Genomic DNA, 19,100 nt, shown 5'->3' on the forward strand with positions numbered 1-19,100 from the left:
GTAATAATATTATTAGACTGCAGTTTCTTAGTTCTTGTTTATGCATCCTGGCAGAGGATATAAGTGCTGCAGAATTTCTTCAGGAGATTTACGATCAAATATATGTCCTTCACTTTCACCTGCCAAGCAGGAAATCAGTTACACCAGGGAGAAGATTGAGTACCAAATGGTTTCTGACATTCTGCATCCACTACATATGAGCACAAAGCTGATAGTAGCTGGGACTGTGTGCACAGGTGGAGGATGCACTAATGTTAGTGAGTATTGCTGTTGTCATTTTAAGGCAGATTGATTTTTCTAAATCAAGACTGTTGTCATCCAGTAATAGCAGCAGACAGTGTCACCATAGTAGCCAAGAAATGCTGCTGAGCCATGGCAAGTGTAATTCACCAGGATTGCTTCGTGATAGGCTGAGGAATGATTTCCCAACAGTCTGCAGTTAGGTTTCTTTTGCTATGGGTGACCCCCATTTGACAGCTGCCACAGCTTAATTCAGTTTTGGCTCTGTGGTATGAAGGAGTTCTGTATTTGTCTTCAGATGTGTAATGGCCCCCTAATCATTACAGGCAAAAGCAAATAGGTTTTCTGAGCTGTAATAGAGAAACAGATATTCCCATTCTCTGAAGTTGTAGGATTTGCAAATAAAGCTAATTGTCTTCAACAAATAACAGGAGCTTTTAGCAAAGATAAAAGAAAAATACTGGAAAAAGAGCCAGAGGACAGTTTTGCTCAGTTAAGTTATAGCACAAAGAAAGTGATACTTTATCTTCTCTTAAGTAGGAGCTTAAGAGCACGGGGATTGTGCAGGGCTCTTAGGTAATTCTTTTGGTTTGTGTCTTTTTCTGTACTCATTTCTTTTCCAAGGTGTGAAGAATTGTTTTTAAAATGCAAAAGTTTAGCAGGTCGGACATTAACTGTTTTCATCGTTGAACACATATAAACAGGAACTGAGATTTAGGAAGAGATTTAGTTTTTTGGTTTTCCTTTTCTACCAGACTCCGTTGGCCTTTCTGCTTGCTTCTGAAGTCATCCCTATAATCTACCTCTCAAGAACTAATGGCCTACAAGGCTGAAAGAATTTTATCTTAATCTCATACATAGTACCTGTTTCTAGGAAAGTGCTGAATAGAGTGAATTGGCAAACCATGGCAGTTTCTGTGGCAGATCAAGCTGTGAAATATATGGCAATTTATGAAACTTACCTTCTGCCTACCAGCATGAGGGAGATGGAGTAAGAGAAAAAGGCAGGTGTGGTTAACTGAGATTTTCAAATTATTCCTTCAATCTCTGCATAAGAGACTGCATCGTGAAAGTGCTTTATGTTCCCGACAGAGTTTTATGAAATTCCATAGGAAATCCTTATAGTTCCTTTTCAGCTTGGGATATTCTGTGGAAAATTCTGAAGTCCTCCATTCCATAAATCCACCACCCTGCATGTTTGCAATCTTATTAAACTAAGGGTAAGAAGATTTAATTGTAACTGCCCATTACTTGGGCATGTGAGATTATGATTCTATTCTTGGCTGTCCGCATAACATGTCTGTGAGTGGCCAGGTTAATTAGGCCAAACATTTCCAACTTCTTTATCTGAAATTTAGGTTTGCAATTCATTTCTTTCATCAATACCAAATTTATATTTCTATATTTTTCATCCCAAAGCACTGCACTGCTATACAAAACTGTGGCGTTAGTGAAATATCACAGATCTTGCTATTCCAGTTATGTGTCGCAGGCCTCAGCTTGTGTTAGACTCAAACCTTCTTCTAGGCAAACATTCTAAAAATGGAACGTTGTGTTTATGCTACAGTGCAGAAATACAGCAGTTATAAGCAAGCAGAAGCACAGCACCAGTAATAATGTTAACCAAACTGCCAGAGGTTTTGAGGGAGAAGTATATATTAATAGTAAATAACATGAATAGCGTAAGTGGTTAATGTGCTCTTTTAGTAGGCCTAGTCTTTTTAGTAGGCCTAGTCTTTTTAGTAGGCCTAGTCTTTTTAGTAGCCCTAGCCTTTTATTTGTGGAAATGTTTGAATATGAATCTGAGAGGACTTCCTGTGGAAGGAATCAGGCTATTATGGAATTGCTGTCTGTGATTTCACTTATCATTCTATATGGAATTGCTTCTTTCTGAGCCAAAGCTCCGGTATATCTACATTGCAGACATGAAGTGCTGTAAGTGTGAGAGAGGATTTTTATGTAGCTAAGCTGACCAGAAGTAGCACTGAGCTGCAGCAAGTGGTCTTTCAGTCTGGACTGCATTAAAGCCTGCTCATACTTCCTTCCAGCTGACAGCTATCAGTAAACAGTAGTAGTTAATATGACCAAAATGCAATAATGTGTCACTGTCTCAATTTTGTTACCTTGTTTAATGGTCCAACCTTGTGGTTTACTTTTTAGGTACTAGTCATATTTTAAGTGTTTTATGTAATTCTTTGAAAAATGAGATACCAAATGATTGTTTTTAGTAGATCCAAAAATACCATTAGCTGGAGTAGAGGAGATAGACCCAGTTAAAATGAAGTACAAGTTTTCTTTAAGATTACCTTGATATCAACCCTTACGATCTGCAGAAATTCCTTTTCTTCATCTTTCCTTAAAAACAGTTGACTTCTGAAACTTACATCAATGGAGAACAAACTAATGAGCAAGGGACAAAGACTATAACAAAAACCACAATGAACAAACAACAACGAAAAACGAAACAGGAGAGGATTACTAATCCATTTAAGTTACCCAAAGGAATAGAAATGGGCGAGGCTGTGAAGATTCAGGTAGTTTTGCCTCCCTTACAATCCAGACTTCTGCAAAGATGGAGGAAAGGGCCTTGATTAGCTTAAAAGACCTTTGGATTGGATCAAGGGGAGTTGGTGCAGGGCAACATTTGAGTAAATGTGGAAAAACTGAAAATGTAATTAGTGCCATTGAAATCAATTGTATTTTGCTGTATCCATGTACTTGTGTGTTTTGTAGGGCAAGCCTATTTTTTTTCCTGTGCTTTCTCTACAAGCTGGCCTGACTGTAGCTTTCCAGCCCTTTTATTTAATGTCTGGTGCATTGTGGGAGCTTCAGATTGCATTTTGAGCTGCGCTGCATGCCCTTCTCATCCTCCAAGGCAAGAAGTTTAAGTCAATTCCAACCACATATCTGCTACCTCATTAGAGCTAGACAGTTTTTTGTGCTGCCTGCCTACTATTGCAGATCAAACATTCCTGCATCAGAGATAGAACATCCATCAGGTGAGGGGAAAGGTTTAAGAAGTCGACAATGTGCTGTTCCCCACCTCCCTTTCTTCCTGTTGCTTGAGGGGTGCAGCAGAAGTTCATCCTTTGGTTTGACAAATACTTGATAAATATCTCTTACGAATACTTTGGATACATGCCTTGCAGAGGATGGCATCCAGACAAAGCTAGACAAAGTCCTTCTAGCCATATTTTTGGTTGCTTCCATGATTGATTCACAAGTGATTCAGAGCCTTGCCTCCCTTTGGTTTGTCACTTGTTCTGTTTTTTATTACCCAGTGTACTGTCAACCTGATGCAATGTTTCCAGGCCCTAGTCCAATTACATGTGCTAACAAGTATTCCCAAATGAAGTTTCATGGAAGCCTTATGTTGAAAAATTTCTGGGTATTCTCCCTGCGGCTGCAGAATATACTTTATTATATTTTGTTTCTTTCTCTCTCTCTCTCTCTCTTTTTATAATAGGAAAATTAGAATTTTCTTCCTGCTTGGCATAATTTCCATTTTCAAGCCTCAGGCTCTGCTGTAAATTTAAAATAGTAATGACAGTGAAGGGATTGTAGGATAGCTTATTTTACTGTTTATACTTGTAAACTAGTAATACATTTCTAAGAATTTATTTTACTGTCTTATTCTGTTTAGAGTTAATATAAACATTATTGATCTTATTGCTTCTGCTGTAGACCTTATTACTGTGATCAGAGTCATACCGGTCTTAGCTCTGTACAGAAAGCAATGGTCTCTGCCCCAGAAAACGAGCAGTCTTTTCTAAAGAAGATGACATGAGAAAATAAACAAAAGCAAAGGGCAGTGGCTTGCCCAAGGTCAGCACAGAAATCTCTCATTTTTTGCTTAAGCAGACTGTGCTGCTGTGGTGTCTGCCACTGAGCAGTGGATAGAGCTGAGAGATAGTAAGCCAGACAAGTGAGACCAAAATGAGAACTGCAAGAAGAGGTTGCATCCACTAGAGCAGTATTCAGTGTTCCTATTTCTGAGGCAGGACTTAGGAATAGGCAAACAACTTAGTGTTTGTTTTGTCCCAGTGGAGGAGAAAATAACTGGTTACCCTAAAAAGATGCACAGTCTTTGTGACCTTTTCCCACTTCCTACTTGCATAGCGCAGCACTGCAGCTGTCTGGTTTGATGCCCTGATGGAGGAGCTGGCGTGTCATCCCTCATTTCTCAAGTTTGACAATAGCTTGGCACAAGCTATGCTTGTTTGTTCAGTACTGGCCGTTAAACATGATTCACAACATCAGCCTACAGAAAGTAGAACCATGTGATGAGCACTCTTCTGGATCAGGTTGCTATTCTCTGTGGCTGCTCAGAGTAGCTGCTCTGTGGAAGCACTTCTGTGCTTCCATATTAGCCTGAACTGTGCCACAGGAGGCTGCTGAGCTGGTGCCCAGTGACAGAACAAGGGGCAGTGGGTACGAACTGGAACATAAAAAGTTCTATCTGAACACGAGGAGGATATCATTACTGTGAGGGTGACAGAGCACTGGAACAGGCTGCCCAGAGAGGCTGTGGAGTCTTCTCTGGAGATATTCAGAACCTGCCTGGACACTTTCCTGTATGACCTGCTGTAGGAAACCTGCTTTAGTAGGGGAGTTGTGCTGGATGATCTCCAGAGGTCCCTTCTAGCCCCTACAACTCTGTGATTCTGTAAGTATCTAATGGATGAGCTTTCTCAGCCAGCTGAGAAAATTGCTTAGGTCAGCAAGAAATGGGGGCAGCCCTCTGCCACCTGCACCTCAGCATATAGGAGGAGAAGGAGCTAAATGAGCTACAGAAGAAAGGTAGGCATCGGCTTGTTGACTGCAAAGCCAAAAAAACAAACAACAACAACAACAACAAAAACTTGCTAAGAGAGTATTTTGGATTCCAGAGGCTGGGGAAAGTGGCCTGTTACTTCACCTAGTTAGTATCCCAGCCTGCTTCCCCAGCGCTGCTTCTCCATTAAACCTCCTCTCCTTAGCCTCCCACACAGAGGGAGCCTCATGTTAAAGTGGACAGGCAGAATGTGTTGAGGGAGGAAAGTTGCTCTTCCAGTAGGAAGAATGGATTCCTGAAACAGAGGTGTGTGTCTCGGGAGGAGTCGGAAGGCAGTGATGAAGATGCAGCAGCCAGAAGGGCTGAAGGGGAGGAAAATGACATCCTCAGCTCTGGTGCCCTCCTCCTCAAAACCATCCTGTTTCGTCCCAGCCTGGATCTGCTCAGCTCCTCCAGCTACACTTTGTTGTCTCTCCCCTCTACAGTAACTCCTTGTGTTCTTTGTAATCTCTTCCTCAAAATCTGCTCTGTGTCTGCAACCACATTCACAAGAGCAAAGCCAAAACAAGTTACTCAGTTTTGTCTATGCTTCCCTATCTGTTACTGCATCAGAAGGCCCTAATCTTTCCTAATGTATGCTTAAAAACTCAGCATAACTAATTAATAATTACAGTTGCTTTGTCATCTTGAATGATTTACTTTGACTAGCAGTCAGGGAAGTTACCTGTTTCATGAGAGATTACAGTCAGTCTCATGGTGTGTATGTTAATGTTTTGAGGATGTCTGCTGAAACTTGTTATTAGGGTTAGGTAACCTGTGCACTACAGCTGAGTCTGTTAGTTCTGTTTGTATTCAAGTAAATGACAGAAATGTTTGGCTATGGGCACAAGAATATCTTGCTACAGCTTTGGTTAAAATTGACACTGATAGCATGTCAAGTTAATTTGACTTAGCTCATAATTTGCAAGATCTGTTTTGATCAAATGGTGAATTTTAGTTTCAGGAGGTCATAATACATCTTCATTGTTTGGGCTGGTTAAAGCTTTGCTCTGGAAGTCATGTTGGTATCAGCAAGTGCTTCTCAGACAAGAGGCTATTCTGAAAAGTGCAAATGGTGGAGATAGTGGTTACTGAAGGTATAGCGTTGTTGTAGAAGCCATGAAAAACAATGATATTCAGCTGGCTTCTCCCAGTCCGCTTTTGCCTGCCATGGGAACTCCTATTTCCTTCAGGAGTGTCCATAGCTGAGATGTAGGCATCCATTTGTAGATGCTGTACTGCTGCCACTTGGAGGGTTTGCTGGAACTCAGTCCCTGACGTTCTACTTTAAGCAACAAGGCTGAAGAGCTGTACTTCATAGTGTGTGTGCCGTATCTGTTTCTTTATCTCCCTTTTTCTTTTTATCCCAGCATTTACCAGTTTTGCTTCCACTTTAAGACGCTGCTGCCTAATAAAGCCATTAACGTGCTGATAAACAAAGCAAGTAAAACACAAACCTAATGGAAAACTACCCTGTGTACTGGCAGTACAAACAATGGAGTTTTGCATGGTTGTTAATGCCAATCCTTAATGCAGCCTTAATGCTGCTTCCAGAGCTGTGGGAATGTTGACAAAACTAATAAATAAATTGTTATTTCTAAATGCCATAGGTGATACCATGGTGGTTCAGTGATAATTTTTTTAATGAAGTAGAAGTAACAGGCATTGATGCTTAATCAGTATTCCTGAATGAGTCAGCTGGCTGGCCATGCTCTGCTCTCTTTATATGAGTTCTTTTGTGAGTCCATTTTCCCTCTATCTGGTGCTGCACGAAGAACAAGAAGAAATGCTTTGGGGCAAGTTAAGCCAAGGGGGTCTGTTGGCCAGGTGAGGGGTTACGTAGGAGCCATGTTGCTCAGGGACTTGAAGGTGGCTGAAGGCCCTGGCAGTGCTTTGTGCTGAGACCACACTGCAAGGAAGGGATATCCCTATGGATGGGCTCTCCAACCACTCCCACCCACACTGGTTTGATTTTGATTGATTGGTTATGATTTTATTATCACTCACACAACAGAGATTCTTTCCAAGGATCTTTAGAACTCCAGGACTGTGAAGCTGGAGGAATATCTTCGGTGACAAAACTGGGTCAAATAAATACCAAATGCACCCACAAAGGATGTTTGTGCTTATGGCTGCAGCTTGCCATTTCCTCTGTGTGTGCTTGTGGGTCTGTTAGAAGAGCCACATTAGAATCCTTCATTGTCCTTAAAGTATATTTGTTAACACAGTTATGCTTATCAAGCTGTATAGAGAGCTGTCTTACAACTAGCTGTGGTGCCACAAATGAGGATGAGGCAAACTGTGGCAGAAATCAGCACGTGGGTGGGATTTGTAAAGGTCAAGACTGCATATGATAATTCCCATCCTCAAACTAATTCAGTGTAAAGATAATCACCTTAATGAAAGTGACCTGAGCTTAGACAGAAGCTGTGACTTCAGGGGGTGCTGTTAATCCCACTGGCAGTATGAATTCTTTAGAAGCCGAGATTCAGGCATCTCTGCCCTGAGACAAAGCCAATGATGTAATTGTGTTCTACGTCCTTACTTAAGCCCTGTCAACAACCTACTCCTCCGTAAGCGTTTTCCTCAACACAGAATGGCATTGTGTAAAACTGCAAACACTCCTTTGTGGCTTTAATTTTCGTTCACAGTCTTCTGCGATATTTTTTTTTCAAAGTGCATGGTAAGAGGTTGTCAGGTGCAATTCATGTTGATTGTCAAGACATCATTATTTCCTGCTTCTCCCGTTGGAGCATTCACCGTCCGCAGGATAAAGGGTACTCTGAGGAGTTTAAGAGTATTTGTTGTTTCCTCAGTTTATGTATGAGTTCAGCCAGGCTAATGCACTGTAATATCCAGACAAGTCCTATGATTGGAGATAGTTTGAAACAAGCTTTTAGCCACTCATGTGCTCCGGCTCTAAGTTAATTTCACATCTAAGCTATTAGGGAGAACAACAGCAACAAATGCTGCCAATATGAAACAGGCCACTGTTCATTAAAGACCTCTTGGAAATCGAGTTATTTACAGAGACGAGTGTGTGTGTGCTCTTTATCAAAAGCTTGAGAGTAATCTTTTTGCATTTTGTGAAATGTGTGTGCTGGGTCTGAAAAGTCAAAATTGGTGGTATCTCTGGCAGACCCTCTTTTTTGGTGCTCGTGCAAGTACTTGAACAAGAATCTGATGTACTTGCATTCTAGTCTGTTCTGTGTGAGCACAGAAGAGTAAGGTTTCTTGTGTGGGTCTGCAATGCTTTCTGAGTCATGTTAGGAAAGAACATGGAGCTCCTAATGGGATCGTTTCTTGAATGCTTCCTTGCTCTCTGACTGGAACAGCTTAAATATTTAGATACTGTAGACATGAGAAGAAAGTGGATCAAGCTCTGTGCACTTCATAGCCTTCTCCAATTGTTTTACCCCTCTATGTGTATGAAGGGAGTGACTTGCCAGAGGTCTTGCTTTCCTTCTTCCCGTTGCTCTTTACCATGACTAACACCATCCAGGCTTCTATAAAAAACATTACCTGTCTCCCCGCCAAATCCAGTTGCAAAAATCTATGGTGTATTTCTTCGGCTAGTCACAACTTGCAAGGGGAAGTCGCTACTGTTCTTCATGCAGGGAAACATGCAGCCTTCTTTCTAGGAAAATACAAATGTGACGAACAAGCTAGCATGACCCAAGTAACCTGCTGACTCTCATCTCACACCGGTTTTACGAGTTAGAGAGAAATGCATGTAACATACCTGCTTTGTTATGAGGGGGATTAGGTTCTAATGACCTGCTTGTGTTCTGTGATACAGCAAATGGGAGCTTCTGGAACTGCTGTAGATGTGTTAATCTAATTCTCATAGAAAGTTTCATGTGGTAATTTTCTGTTAGTTCATGTGTTTTGTTGTTTTTTCTTCACCTTGTCCTGCTTCCTCTACTTAAGAGTGCTTCAGATTATGCTAACACCTTCCAGTCTAAGGAGCACTCCAGATGTACATACACAGAAATACTTTACCAGTTCCCTAGAGGTAGCCACCGTTAACTGTTCTGTCAATTAATATATTTGCAGATGGAATATTGTATTTATCCATGTTCATTTTTAAATAAGTCTGATTTCATTATTTTGTATACATTTTGGTTTCATGTTCCTCCAGGCTTCAGACTTGATTATCACCCCAGCTACAACTCTCAAGGAAAAACCAGACCCCACTGGTTTGGTATTTGGAACTGTGTTCACTGATAATATGCTGACCATTGAATGGTCCTCAGCTTCAGGATGGGAGAAGCCTTGTATCAGACCGCTTCAGAACCTCTCCTTGCATCCAGCCTGTTCATCTCTGCATTATGCTACTGAAGTGAGTACTGAGTCCTTTTGGAAACCTCTATTTTGTTTCATTAGCTTCTGAAACCCTAGCTTTGTAATACACAGACAGTTAATGCCTTAGTATCCAGGTACATTTTGAGCTGTTAGCTGATGTCCTTCCAGAATATTTCCCTTATTTATGACAGGATTATGTTTATGTTGATAAAACTCAGATTTGGCTCTGGTGTGTGGATTCCAGCTCACTTTAACTTCATAGCCTACTTGAAGGTGAGCCCTTTCTTGTATGATTTCGAATCCGTTTGACAAGGCATTCTATCTCACTGGCAGAGGATCAGTCTAGCTGCTGTCATTGATGTAACTTAGTGAAGCCCTGGATAAAACTGTGTGGGATTCTAAGAGCAGCTTTAATTTGGGGACTGAATGTGCACTTTGTGAAACGTATTTTAAGCTGTTTCGAAGGTTCATGGCTTGGATTGCAGGGTAGGCTAGACAGATGCTTGTTTCCAAACAGGTCTGGAGAGCTCCAGACACAGTCTGAGGCACTCAGCATATCCAGGTATATTCAAGCAGAAAATATTCAACAAGGAACTTTGGAAAATGAAATGTTAAGTCGGAAACCAGCGTGGTTAATAGTTTCCATGCTTAGCTGCTTACTGTCTAAAGCTGCCTTTTGTGTCTCCAGAGCAGCTTCGGCTATACTCACATCTGTGTGAGAGCCTTGCTAGGGTACATTGAACTACCTGTGAGTGTAGAGTAGAAATGGAAGCCTGCTTCTCCTCCCACCTATGGGTAGGTGGGAGTCTCTCCACTGGTGTTAGTGGAGGTGATTATGCATCTTTATTATTTTCTTTTTTTTTTTTTCCTTTTTTCTTTTCTTTTCTTTTTTTTTTAATTTTAAACCAGTAATGAAAGGGAAGGATCAGACATTTCCCTTCTTCTTGTCCTTGAGCTTCTACCTTCACCATTTTTTGTGTTTGCTGTTTTTTCCCACCTAATCACCAAACCTCCAAAAACTCTATGTCAATTATAATAGGCCCTTGTCATTAATGCTGCAGCTCTTGATCTGCCCAAGGAGCAAGAAACCACGCTGGAGTCCCAGATCTATATTTCATTCTTAGTAGCATATTACTTTAATGCTTGGCCTCTGGCCCAGTTTGAAATCATTGCTAATATGAATATGCTCTTATTTTTTTCCATTTTTTTATTCTTTTACCCTTACTGCATCACGTTTCCTCTAGACAAGAGGACAGACAGAGGAGAATCTGGTGCCAATGCTGTGGCTCAATGAATACGCAGTGGGTATAATAAAAATGATGAATTTGGCATTCCCTCCCCTTTTTCCTTGCCCTTCATGATGCAGTGTGATAGACTGGATCTGCTGAACTTCAGATCCAGCTCCTGTGATGTACAGATGTCAGACAGTATTGTTTGCACACTACTGTAGTAACTAATCATCAAGCAATTGTAACAGTTGCTTTTATTCAAGTTGGGCATTTCTGGAACACATCACTGTCTCCCTTTGTAATGAGTGAGAGGTTTTGCTGAGCTCTGGAGGGTTAAAACTTTTTGGAACAAAAGATTTAACAGCTTGAGAAGACTTTGTGTTTCAGTAATGAAGTAGTTCTTGTTTCTCTCGAACCATTGATCAGATTTTAGTAGTAACATTCCTTCCTTTTCCCTTTCATTAAAAGTTCTATAAATGTCTTTGGGAGAAGGGTGGGGGGAAATAACTGTTCTGTGACAAGAACATGTAGCATTACAGAAATGTGGTATTAGCTAATGACACAATAAAAATCGTATCAAGGTATCAACCATTACACCAGCTATGCCATTGCTCATTAAGGATAGATATTTGTTTTATTTTATTATTTTTCTTGTAGCTGCAATGTTAGGAACTTTAAATTTCAAAATAATGTACAAAACTTTTAGTAAGGTTGGCATTGCAATAGGAATAAGATACGTTATTGAAGGCAAAAAGTTCTGTGTTCTAATTCTAGTTCTGCTGCATGACTGTATGTACCTAAGGAAAATTGCTGGGGTTCCTGCAACCCCGTTACAACCCAATTAAAATTTGTCATGTGGAAAGACCTAACTCTGTCATGGGACCATACAGAAGTGTTCTGAACACTGCATTTCAATGATCCTTATGGGAAAATGTTGTAGAATTCGGTAATAATGAAGCCATGAATGTTATATTAAAAGTACTTACACACAAATATAGAATTCTTTTTCCAAAATCAAAACCTTTTCATGTGGTCTTCCAACCACATAGAATGTACTTCCAGCCATTTTTTGGGAAACAAAAGAATAGAAGTGATGCAATTAAATGTATGGAACTTACAGTGAAATTTATTACACAAAGAAATACTTCAGAAAATAAGCTCTAAAAATCTGAAATCTGTAAGCATGAATGACCCTTTAATACTTAATCTAAGTAGTTCTTTTACATAAGTATGTATCAATGTGAAATTATGTAATACATAGGTGATCTACCTATAACTAAAACTGAAAATTATCAGTCTTTAACTGCAAATAACTCTGGATATTCTGTGGGCATTTGGGTGCTTTTGCTGTTGCTTGGATACACTGTAGAGTATTCTGCTGGGAGGGCACTTTTGGGATGAGTTTCTGGTGAACTGACTGTCAACGCTAACCATCTACATTCTACAGTTTGATGGGGTAATTGTGACAAATTTAAGTTTCCTTTAAAGTAGAGAAAAGAAAAAATGTTCACCTGCATTCTTCCTCTAGTACAAAGCTGGTGCACCTATCTCACGTGCTAATTAAACCCCATTCTACAGCGTAGGGACATAAGAAGGAAATGAGTGGCCAAGGTTTTGCTACAGCTACACTAAGAACTGCAACAGAACTTTTCTATAAGAAAGAATGTTATTTTATCTCACCCTTAGATATCAGTGGAGATATGAGGGCATAGGTGAGTCAAACACATGCTACAAATTTTAATGGTCTTAACCAAATTATGAGGTTAACAGTAAGTTCCCTGACAAGAAGATATATGAGAAGCATGGATAGGTCATCTTTTTGATGCAAACATCATAATGCTACTTCACAGGAGTGTGTTGCAAGGATTAAATGGTTAGCATTTATGCTTCGAGTCTTGTGAGCAGGAAAGTGAAGTTCTTCTGTTTCCAAAAAGCATGTCCTACTTTTACCTCAGGTCATCGTGGGATAGCATGCCTCAATTACTATTTGATTTCTTTTCCCTTCTTTTTGGCTCGGTAGTTGTTTGAAGGAATGAAGGCCTACCGTGGAGTGGATGGCAAAATCCGCCTGTTCCGGCCAAGCCTCAACATGGACAGGATGGCACGATCAGCAAGACGAATGACTCTACCAGTATGTAGCCAAGGCATCTTACTCTCCTTCAGTCAGAGCTTATCTTTATTTTCAGAGTGCAAATCTAAATTCTATGGCAGTATAACACTTATGAACTACACTAACTCTTGAATAGTTCTGTTAAACTTTATGAGATCCTATTGAGTGAATGGTTTGAAATTATTTCTTCTATTAAAAACAGTGTTTTCCTTTCTCCATTGTGCCTCAGATACATAAAGTCTTTTTTCTGAGGGGTGACCATTGTTCTGTAGGTACTTGCATGCATACTGCTGATTAAATCGCTCTGTCACGACTGTTGTTACTTTTCTTTTTACCTCAGTTAAATCCTTTCACATCTGAGCGCCTTCTTTTTTGTTCATACTGGAACTTGATGCTTTTAGAAGTTGTACATTGGCCAATTAATTTCCTCCTGCATTTACTTGCTTCGCAGTAAATCTGAGAGTCTTAGTGTGCCCATTGAAGCCATAACCCAAGGGATTCTTCTGGTTTTTGCAGAAGAGAGGGTTTTGGAGCTCACAGTGCTCCCTGGGAAGTGAAGGAGTTAGCTGCACAGGGAGTTCTCTCCATGTGCTTTGAAGGCAAGAAGTATCAGTGGCTCCTTTTTTCGACCTCAGGAGGATACTTTGTAGTAGCAGGAGAACATTAAGGATAGTGTATAAAAAGGAACAAAGTCAAAGACAGTGGGATCTTAAATCTCTTAAGAAATTAATTCAAGGAAGGTATTGTAATCCTGTGAAAACCTATGGGCTGATGAAGTGTTCAACATAACATACAGATCTATCAAGACGACGGTGGTCAGGTTGTATTTCTCAATTAGATTTTTTTCCTTTTGCTTTTCATTCCCAGTGTTTTGACCAGAATGAGCTGTTAGAGTGCATCCGGAAACTTGTGGAAGTGGAAAAGGAGTGGGTCCCCTACTCAACTGCTGCCAGCCTGTATATCCGTCCTACCTTAATTGGAACTGAGGTTTAAACTTTCTTTTCTTTTTTTTTTTAATTTTTAAATTTAGTGTATTTAATCATTAGGCAAAAGCCTTCACTTCATAAAGGAAAATACACAGCAGTCAGTAGGCAGGAGTATTACAGTTGAGGCACAGTTTATATTTTTACCTGAGTTAGTTGCCTGTAGCGCTACTTAGCAAATTTATGTTGGCCACACCACCATCTAGTGGACATACTGGTTCAGAACACAGAGCAAAGTGTTTCAATCCACTGTTATAAGCAATTACAGTAAAATTTAAATAAACGTCATTTTTATACTAAAAAAACAAATGCCTTTTAAATTTTAAATGCTTATGTATGCCTTTAAAATACTGATAGCCCGGGGAATACATGAGGGAACAGAAATTTGCTCTGTACAGTTTTGGAAGATTCTATACAATAAATTATGATTCTTCTGCAAGAAACTCTTAGCAGGACTAACAGTAAGTTCTTGTGTTAATTTGTTCTTGAATCAAGATGAACCTGACTTTAGCTGAGGCTTCTTAGCAGCTACATATTAGCATGTGCTCTGTGAGCTGCATGTGAGTATGAGTGAAGCGCATGGTATTTATAAAGTTAATTAGAAACAATTTGTTTTAATTAAAACTTTAGGGTTTTTCTTAGTAGAAGAAAGAGAGAAAGCTATAATAGAAGAATGTAGGACAAAGATACTAAAGAATATATGGTTGCCAACTAAGCAGGTCACTTCTCTGCAATATTTGTATCTATACGTGGCTAGCTTACTTGAGCATTATGCATTTCACATGTGCCTCAGGACTTCATTAATTTAATCTCTGTAAATGAGTTGCAAATTTTCATATAGATCACCATTCAGCAACTGTGTAAAGTATTAACGTTAAAAATTGATATTTTTTCCTGTTTTGTTTTGGAAGTTCTTTTGCTGTTGAGCTTTGTTTCGAGTTAGCCAGCTGGTCTTTCTACAGTGTCATATGTTGTCTCTGAGTTGAAATGCTTTGCTAAATATTTTTCAAATCAACCGAGCTAGCAAAACTAATCATTATATGTACTGAATAGTTGCATTAGAACGAGGCAGTCCTCAGTTATTTAATATTTCTCTGGTTAAAACTTTTGCTGGAAGAGTATGGTGGGCAGAAATCAAAAGTACCCTCTCTACAACTGAGGAAGGCTTATTTGAATTTTCCAGTAGTTCCATGTTTACACTATTATTTCTCCTCCCACCTCCCAGACTAGCTTCATGTACTTTGTGCAGAGTATTTGCTTAGAGTTTTGGTCCTGTTAAATGGTCCTGTGGAGACCTAACCTAAGAAACCAGGGATGAACTTGTAGTTTCCAGGGGACTAGTTCCTCTGAGAGGAGAGGAAATAGTACGTAGCCCATTTAGCTGCATACAAGATCCCAAGAATTGCTTGTAGTGTAGGACCACCAGAGGTTCATTCCAACCTAAACCATTTCATGATCAGTTTAGACTCAGGCGTGGGTGTCCAGCTTTTTGGCTTGCCTGGGCCACACTGAGTTGAAGAGGAATTGTCTTGGGCTGCATACGAAATATATAATATAGTTAATGTATGTAAGCAGCAAAACTTCTTTTATTTTTTTTTTTTATATAACCTGCAAGTTATATTATAATTAAGTTATATTATAACTAAGTGGGTTAGACACGTGATCTAGAACTTTGCTAAGAATCATACAGCTAAAGAGAATTTCGACTTTGACCACTGTCAGATTTTTCACTTTCATCTTTAAATGTTGATGATGATGATCTGAGGTGTGAGAAGCCATCTGTCAGAGGGGATGTGGGAAGCAGGTTATTTCCTGTCCTGCTGTGTGAACCATTTCCAATAGACAAATGGCTTTAGATTGTCACGCTGCACAGAGCCATCACTGGACTCTCCAGCAGTTCCAGTTCTAATAAGTATTGGCTAATTCTCGTCACCAGTACAGCTGACAGTGGTTTCTCCACTGTTGTTACTGCTAGTGGTGATCCTTCCATCTGTCCCCGCATGGCTTCACAGACCACTACTCTAATTAATTGACAGAATTACATAGTGGTTTTTTGAGGTAATTTCTGAATTCTTAAATAGCTTCAACATTAATATATAAATAAATAAAAAAGCCACAAGTGAATGATGACAGCATGTAAAATTAGGGCTACATTACTTGGACTGGGAAGGAATTTAGATAAATATTTTCTCCTCATTGCAGAACTTCACATTGTTCTGGTAAAAGCACTCCCTGCTGTGGTTCACCGAAAGCATTTCCAAAGCTAATTATATGTCATCTGATGTTTGGAGTGAAGTTCACCAGTAACTTGCCTTGCTTATATTTCCTCATTTTCAGCCTTCCCTTGGAGTGAAGAAGCCAACTAAAGCCCTACTGTATGTCATACTGAGCCCTGTGGGTGCTTACTTTTCAAGTGAATGCTTTAATCCAATATCATTATGGGCAGATCCAAAATATGTAAGAGCCTGGAAAGGAGGAACAGGAGACTGCAAACTGGGAGGGTAGGTAAACCCGATTCTGCATTTGTATGGAATCATCATATACTTCAGAAAATAGATGCATTTTTTTGGAGATGAATCTAAGCCAGCAAAAGTAGAGGTATTAGATACAGCACTTGAGCAAACAACGTACTATGACAAGGATTTTGAAACTGTATTTTTAAAATATTTCTTATATAATTCAATTGCATATTTTTTCTTTGGACTATTTGGTGAGAGAATTATACATCATCTCAAGCCTGAGGAACTGGGCAACCAGAGCAAGTAACTTGGATGTTGTTAGATGAGTGACTTCATTGTGTATTACTTGGTCATTGGTTTGAGCACAGCTTATAATATCTACCTGAGAGGTTTCATTCTAGGCAAGATGTTAGTAGTTGTCAAATGCTGCCTAGCTGAGCTAGTAGAATAATCAAGTGGTAAGAAAATTGCTTTCCTACATTCATTCAGATGTTCTGAGATTTTTACTGTCTACTTGTGGGGTTTTGTTTAGTTTTAGAAATGTATTATTTCTTGTACATTATTTTATCAACTGTTACAAAGGGAATACTCTGGAGTCACTGCTGGCTTGATTTGCAATTGTAGGTGAGATGTGAATTCAAGAGCAGTCAGCACTTCGGAGCTGCTGTCTTGGGGTTGTGATAGCCACTGAACATCAGAAGCAATAGAGTTTGTGTTTTTTTCCCTTTTAGAGCAGGTGCAGGGTGAACATAAATTATGAAGTCAGGTTCACCATGTAGGCAGCATTTTACAAAAACTTTTGCCCGTCCAGGATATCGAATTCATCAAGGCCAGTCTGTAGCTGCTAGAGCTACTAGTTCTGTAAATGTCTTTTACTAGACAAGAAGCAGCTCACCTGTGAAGATTCTGTATTCCAAGGGATCTAACTACTCGTCTATTCACCTGACATACAAGATGAGGTGGATAGTTTGAGTTCTGCTTTTTAAAAACCATGAGCTGGCTGGGAATTATTCTCTCTCCAGGACTCCAGCTGTTACATAAGGATAAATTATTTGCTAAGCTATCTACTCGCAATGACTGAAACATCCATAAAATGGAAAAAGACTTATTTTTGAGAAAATTTGGATGAGTGTGTTTCAGCTGTTGATGCTGCTTAGCTCTTCACTGTTTCTGGCTTGTAGATACAAAATGGTTTAGTAAAATACCAGTAAAGAACTTCCAATAAAGTATCTCAGGGAGAAGCAATGACTGAGCAGAGCACTTGCTCATAAAGGAGATGTGTACTGAACCATCCATAGAAATAAACAAATACTCATCCAGATACTCATTATCTGTTTGCTCTTTCTTCTTGTTTCTGAAAGGAATTATGGTTCTTCTATTTGTGCTCAGCAAGAAGCCCTGGAGCTAGGCTGCCAGCAGGTTCTGTGGCTATACGGAGAAGATCACCAAATAACTGAAGTTGGAACAATGAATCTATTTCTCTACTGGATAAATGAAGATGGAGGTACAGTAACACACAACATGAGAACTCTAATAGAGTAGACAGTTGGGACCAGAAGTTATTCATATTATGTGTACAAGGCTTCTAGAAGCAAATTTGACCTATACTGTCATAAAGATTTTTTGAGGTAGTGGGATACTTACCTTCTCCCATAATCCATGAAATGATTGTTAAGAGTGCAGATCATAAACTTTTTAATGAAAATGATTTAACAAAGGGAATGTGCATTCTGTTGTGAAGACTGGTAGGTGACTGTTAGTCATACCATTGTAAAAGAGGAGATCCCAGAGCAGCTGGGATCACAATGCAAAGCACATCGATAACATACTAGTCTGCTGAACCAGTCCACATGCTCAGAAGAGAGTGTAGTCGTACAAAGGACCACACTGCAAGTTCGCTGTCAATTTTAGAAGATGTTTCATCTTGGTGGTGTCGTGTCAGAAACAACACAGCCATACTAAAGATGCCTTATGGTTGTGCAACTCTTCAGACTCTCTCCCTTTGCGCCTGAATGGTTCCCATCATCACTTTCCAGCAAGTGGTATGTTCCTGAAGCATGACCAGAAGTGCTTCAGCATCTGACTGATAAAGCACTAAGCTCTTTCTTTGAAGAATTTGAATGTCCAATGGAGGCAGACAGAAATATATCAATTGGCATTCCACATCACTAGTGTTCTGTTGATACTTTAAAGATATGCTATCATTCTTAAATATATTTTTACCTTTTTGCATCCACAGTCACCTGTGAGTATTGTACACATTGCTTAGAAAACTGTCTAGTTAATGAGGAGCCATTTATTTTGGCATCTCAGAATTTGACATCTCGGAAACGCCCACAGGGCATGCAAGTATTCGTGCTTAAGAAGTGATAGTGGTACCTGAGTGCTGGTTCAGAAGACTACGTGAGTTTGAGTCTTTGGAGGACTGAGCCAGTTTGTCTGGTAGCGAATGGAAGGATGCCTCCTGACTTCCATGAGTGCTTGCCCTACATGAAAATTGTTAATGAATTTTTTGCATGGCACCAGATGCACAGTTTAGTTTCTGATTTAGACAGAGTGCCATGGCTAGCCTTGAAAATTGACACTTTTCTGGCAGTGCTCAGTTGCAATGTAGAGTTCTGTGAGAACAACTGTGGTTTGGATAGTGTAGTGTAATGGGAATCCAGCTACCTGACACTCATGCCCACTGTCTTTTCCTCTGCAAAATCTGTAGCACTTCTGTAAGAAGAGAAATTGTGTTCCCTCAGTGCTGAATGAGTCCATGAAGTCTTGTGAATGAAACTTTATGAGAAATCTTCTTGTTATAGCAGCAGTGGACTTGTCAGTGTATTTAGATATCTTGTGTAACTTTGCTAGAGACATGAAAATAGATTCTGGCTTATTCTACCCAGGGAAAGGACAGTGAAGGGGGTACATGATTAGAATTCAATGTTCTTATTGTACTTAAACCAGGAATATGCT

General features: G+C 39.7%; 1 protein-coding gene across 4 annotated transcripts in view; it reads left to right on the forward strand.

The window, feature by feature from the left end:
* Positions 1 to 19,100, forward strand: part of BCAT1 (branched chain amino acid transaminase 1) — a 64,605-nt gene that overhangs the window by 25,716 nt on the left and 19,789 nt on the right. For all 4 annotated transcript variants that reach the window (XM_416424.7, XM_046904620.1, XM_046904617.1 and 1 more), the window contains exons 3-7: positions 9,195 to 9,395; positions 12,608 to 12,718; positions 13,565 to 13,684; positions 16,018 to 16,181; positions 17,501 to 17,643. In XM_416424.7, the coding sequence (XP_416424.1) occupies positions 9,195 to 9,395; positions 12,608 to 12,718; positions 13,565 to 13,684; positions 16,018 to 16,181; positions 17,501 to 17,643 (739 nt within the window). The remainder of the gene's footprint in view (positions 1 to 9,194; positions 9,396 to 12,607; positions 12,719 to 13,564; positions 13,685 to 16,017; positions 16,182 to 17,500; positions 17,644 to 19,100) is intronic.

The sequence above is a fragment of the Gallus gallus genome, chromosome 1 (assembly GCF_016699485.2).
Source record: "Gallus gallus isolate bGalGal1 chromosome 1, bGalGal1.mat.broiler.GRCg7b, whole genome shotgun sequence".
Classification (NCBI taxonomy): domain Eukaryota; kingdom Metazoa; phylum Chordata; class Aves; order Galliformes; family Phasianidae; genus Gallus; species Gallus gallus.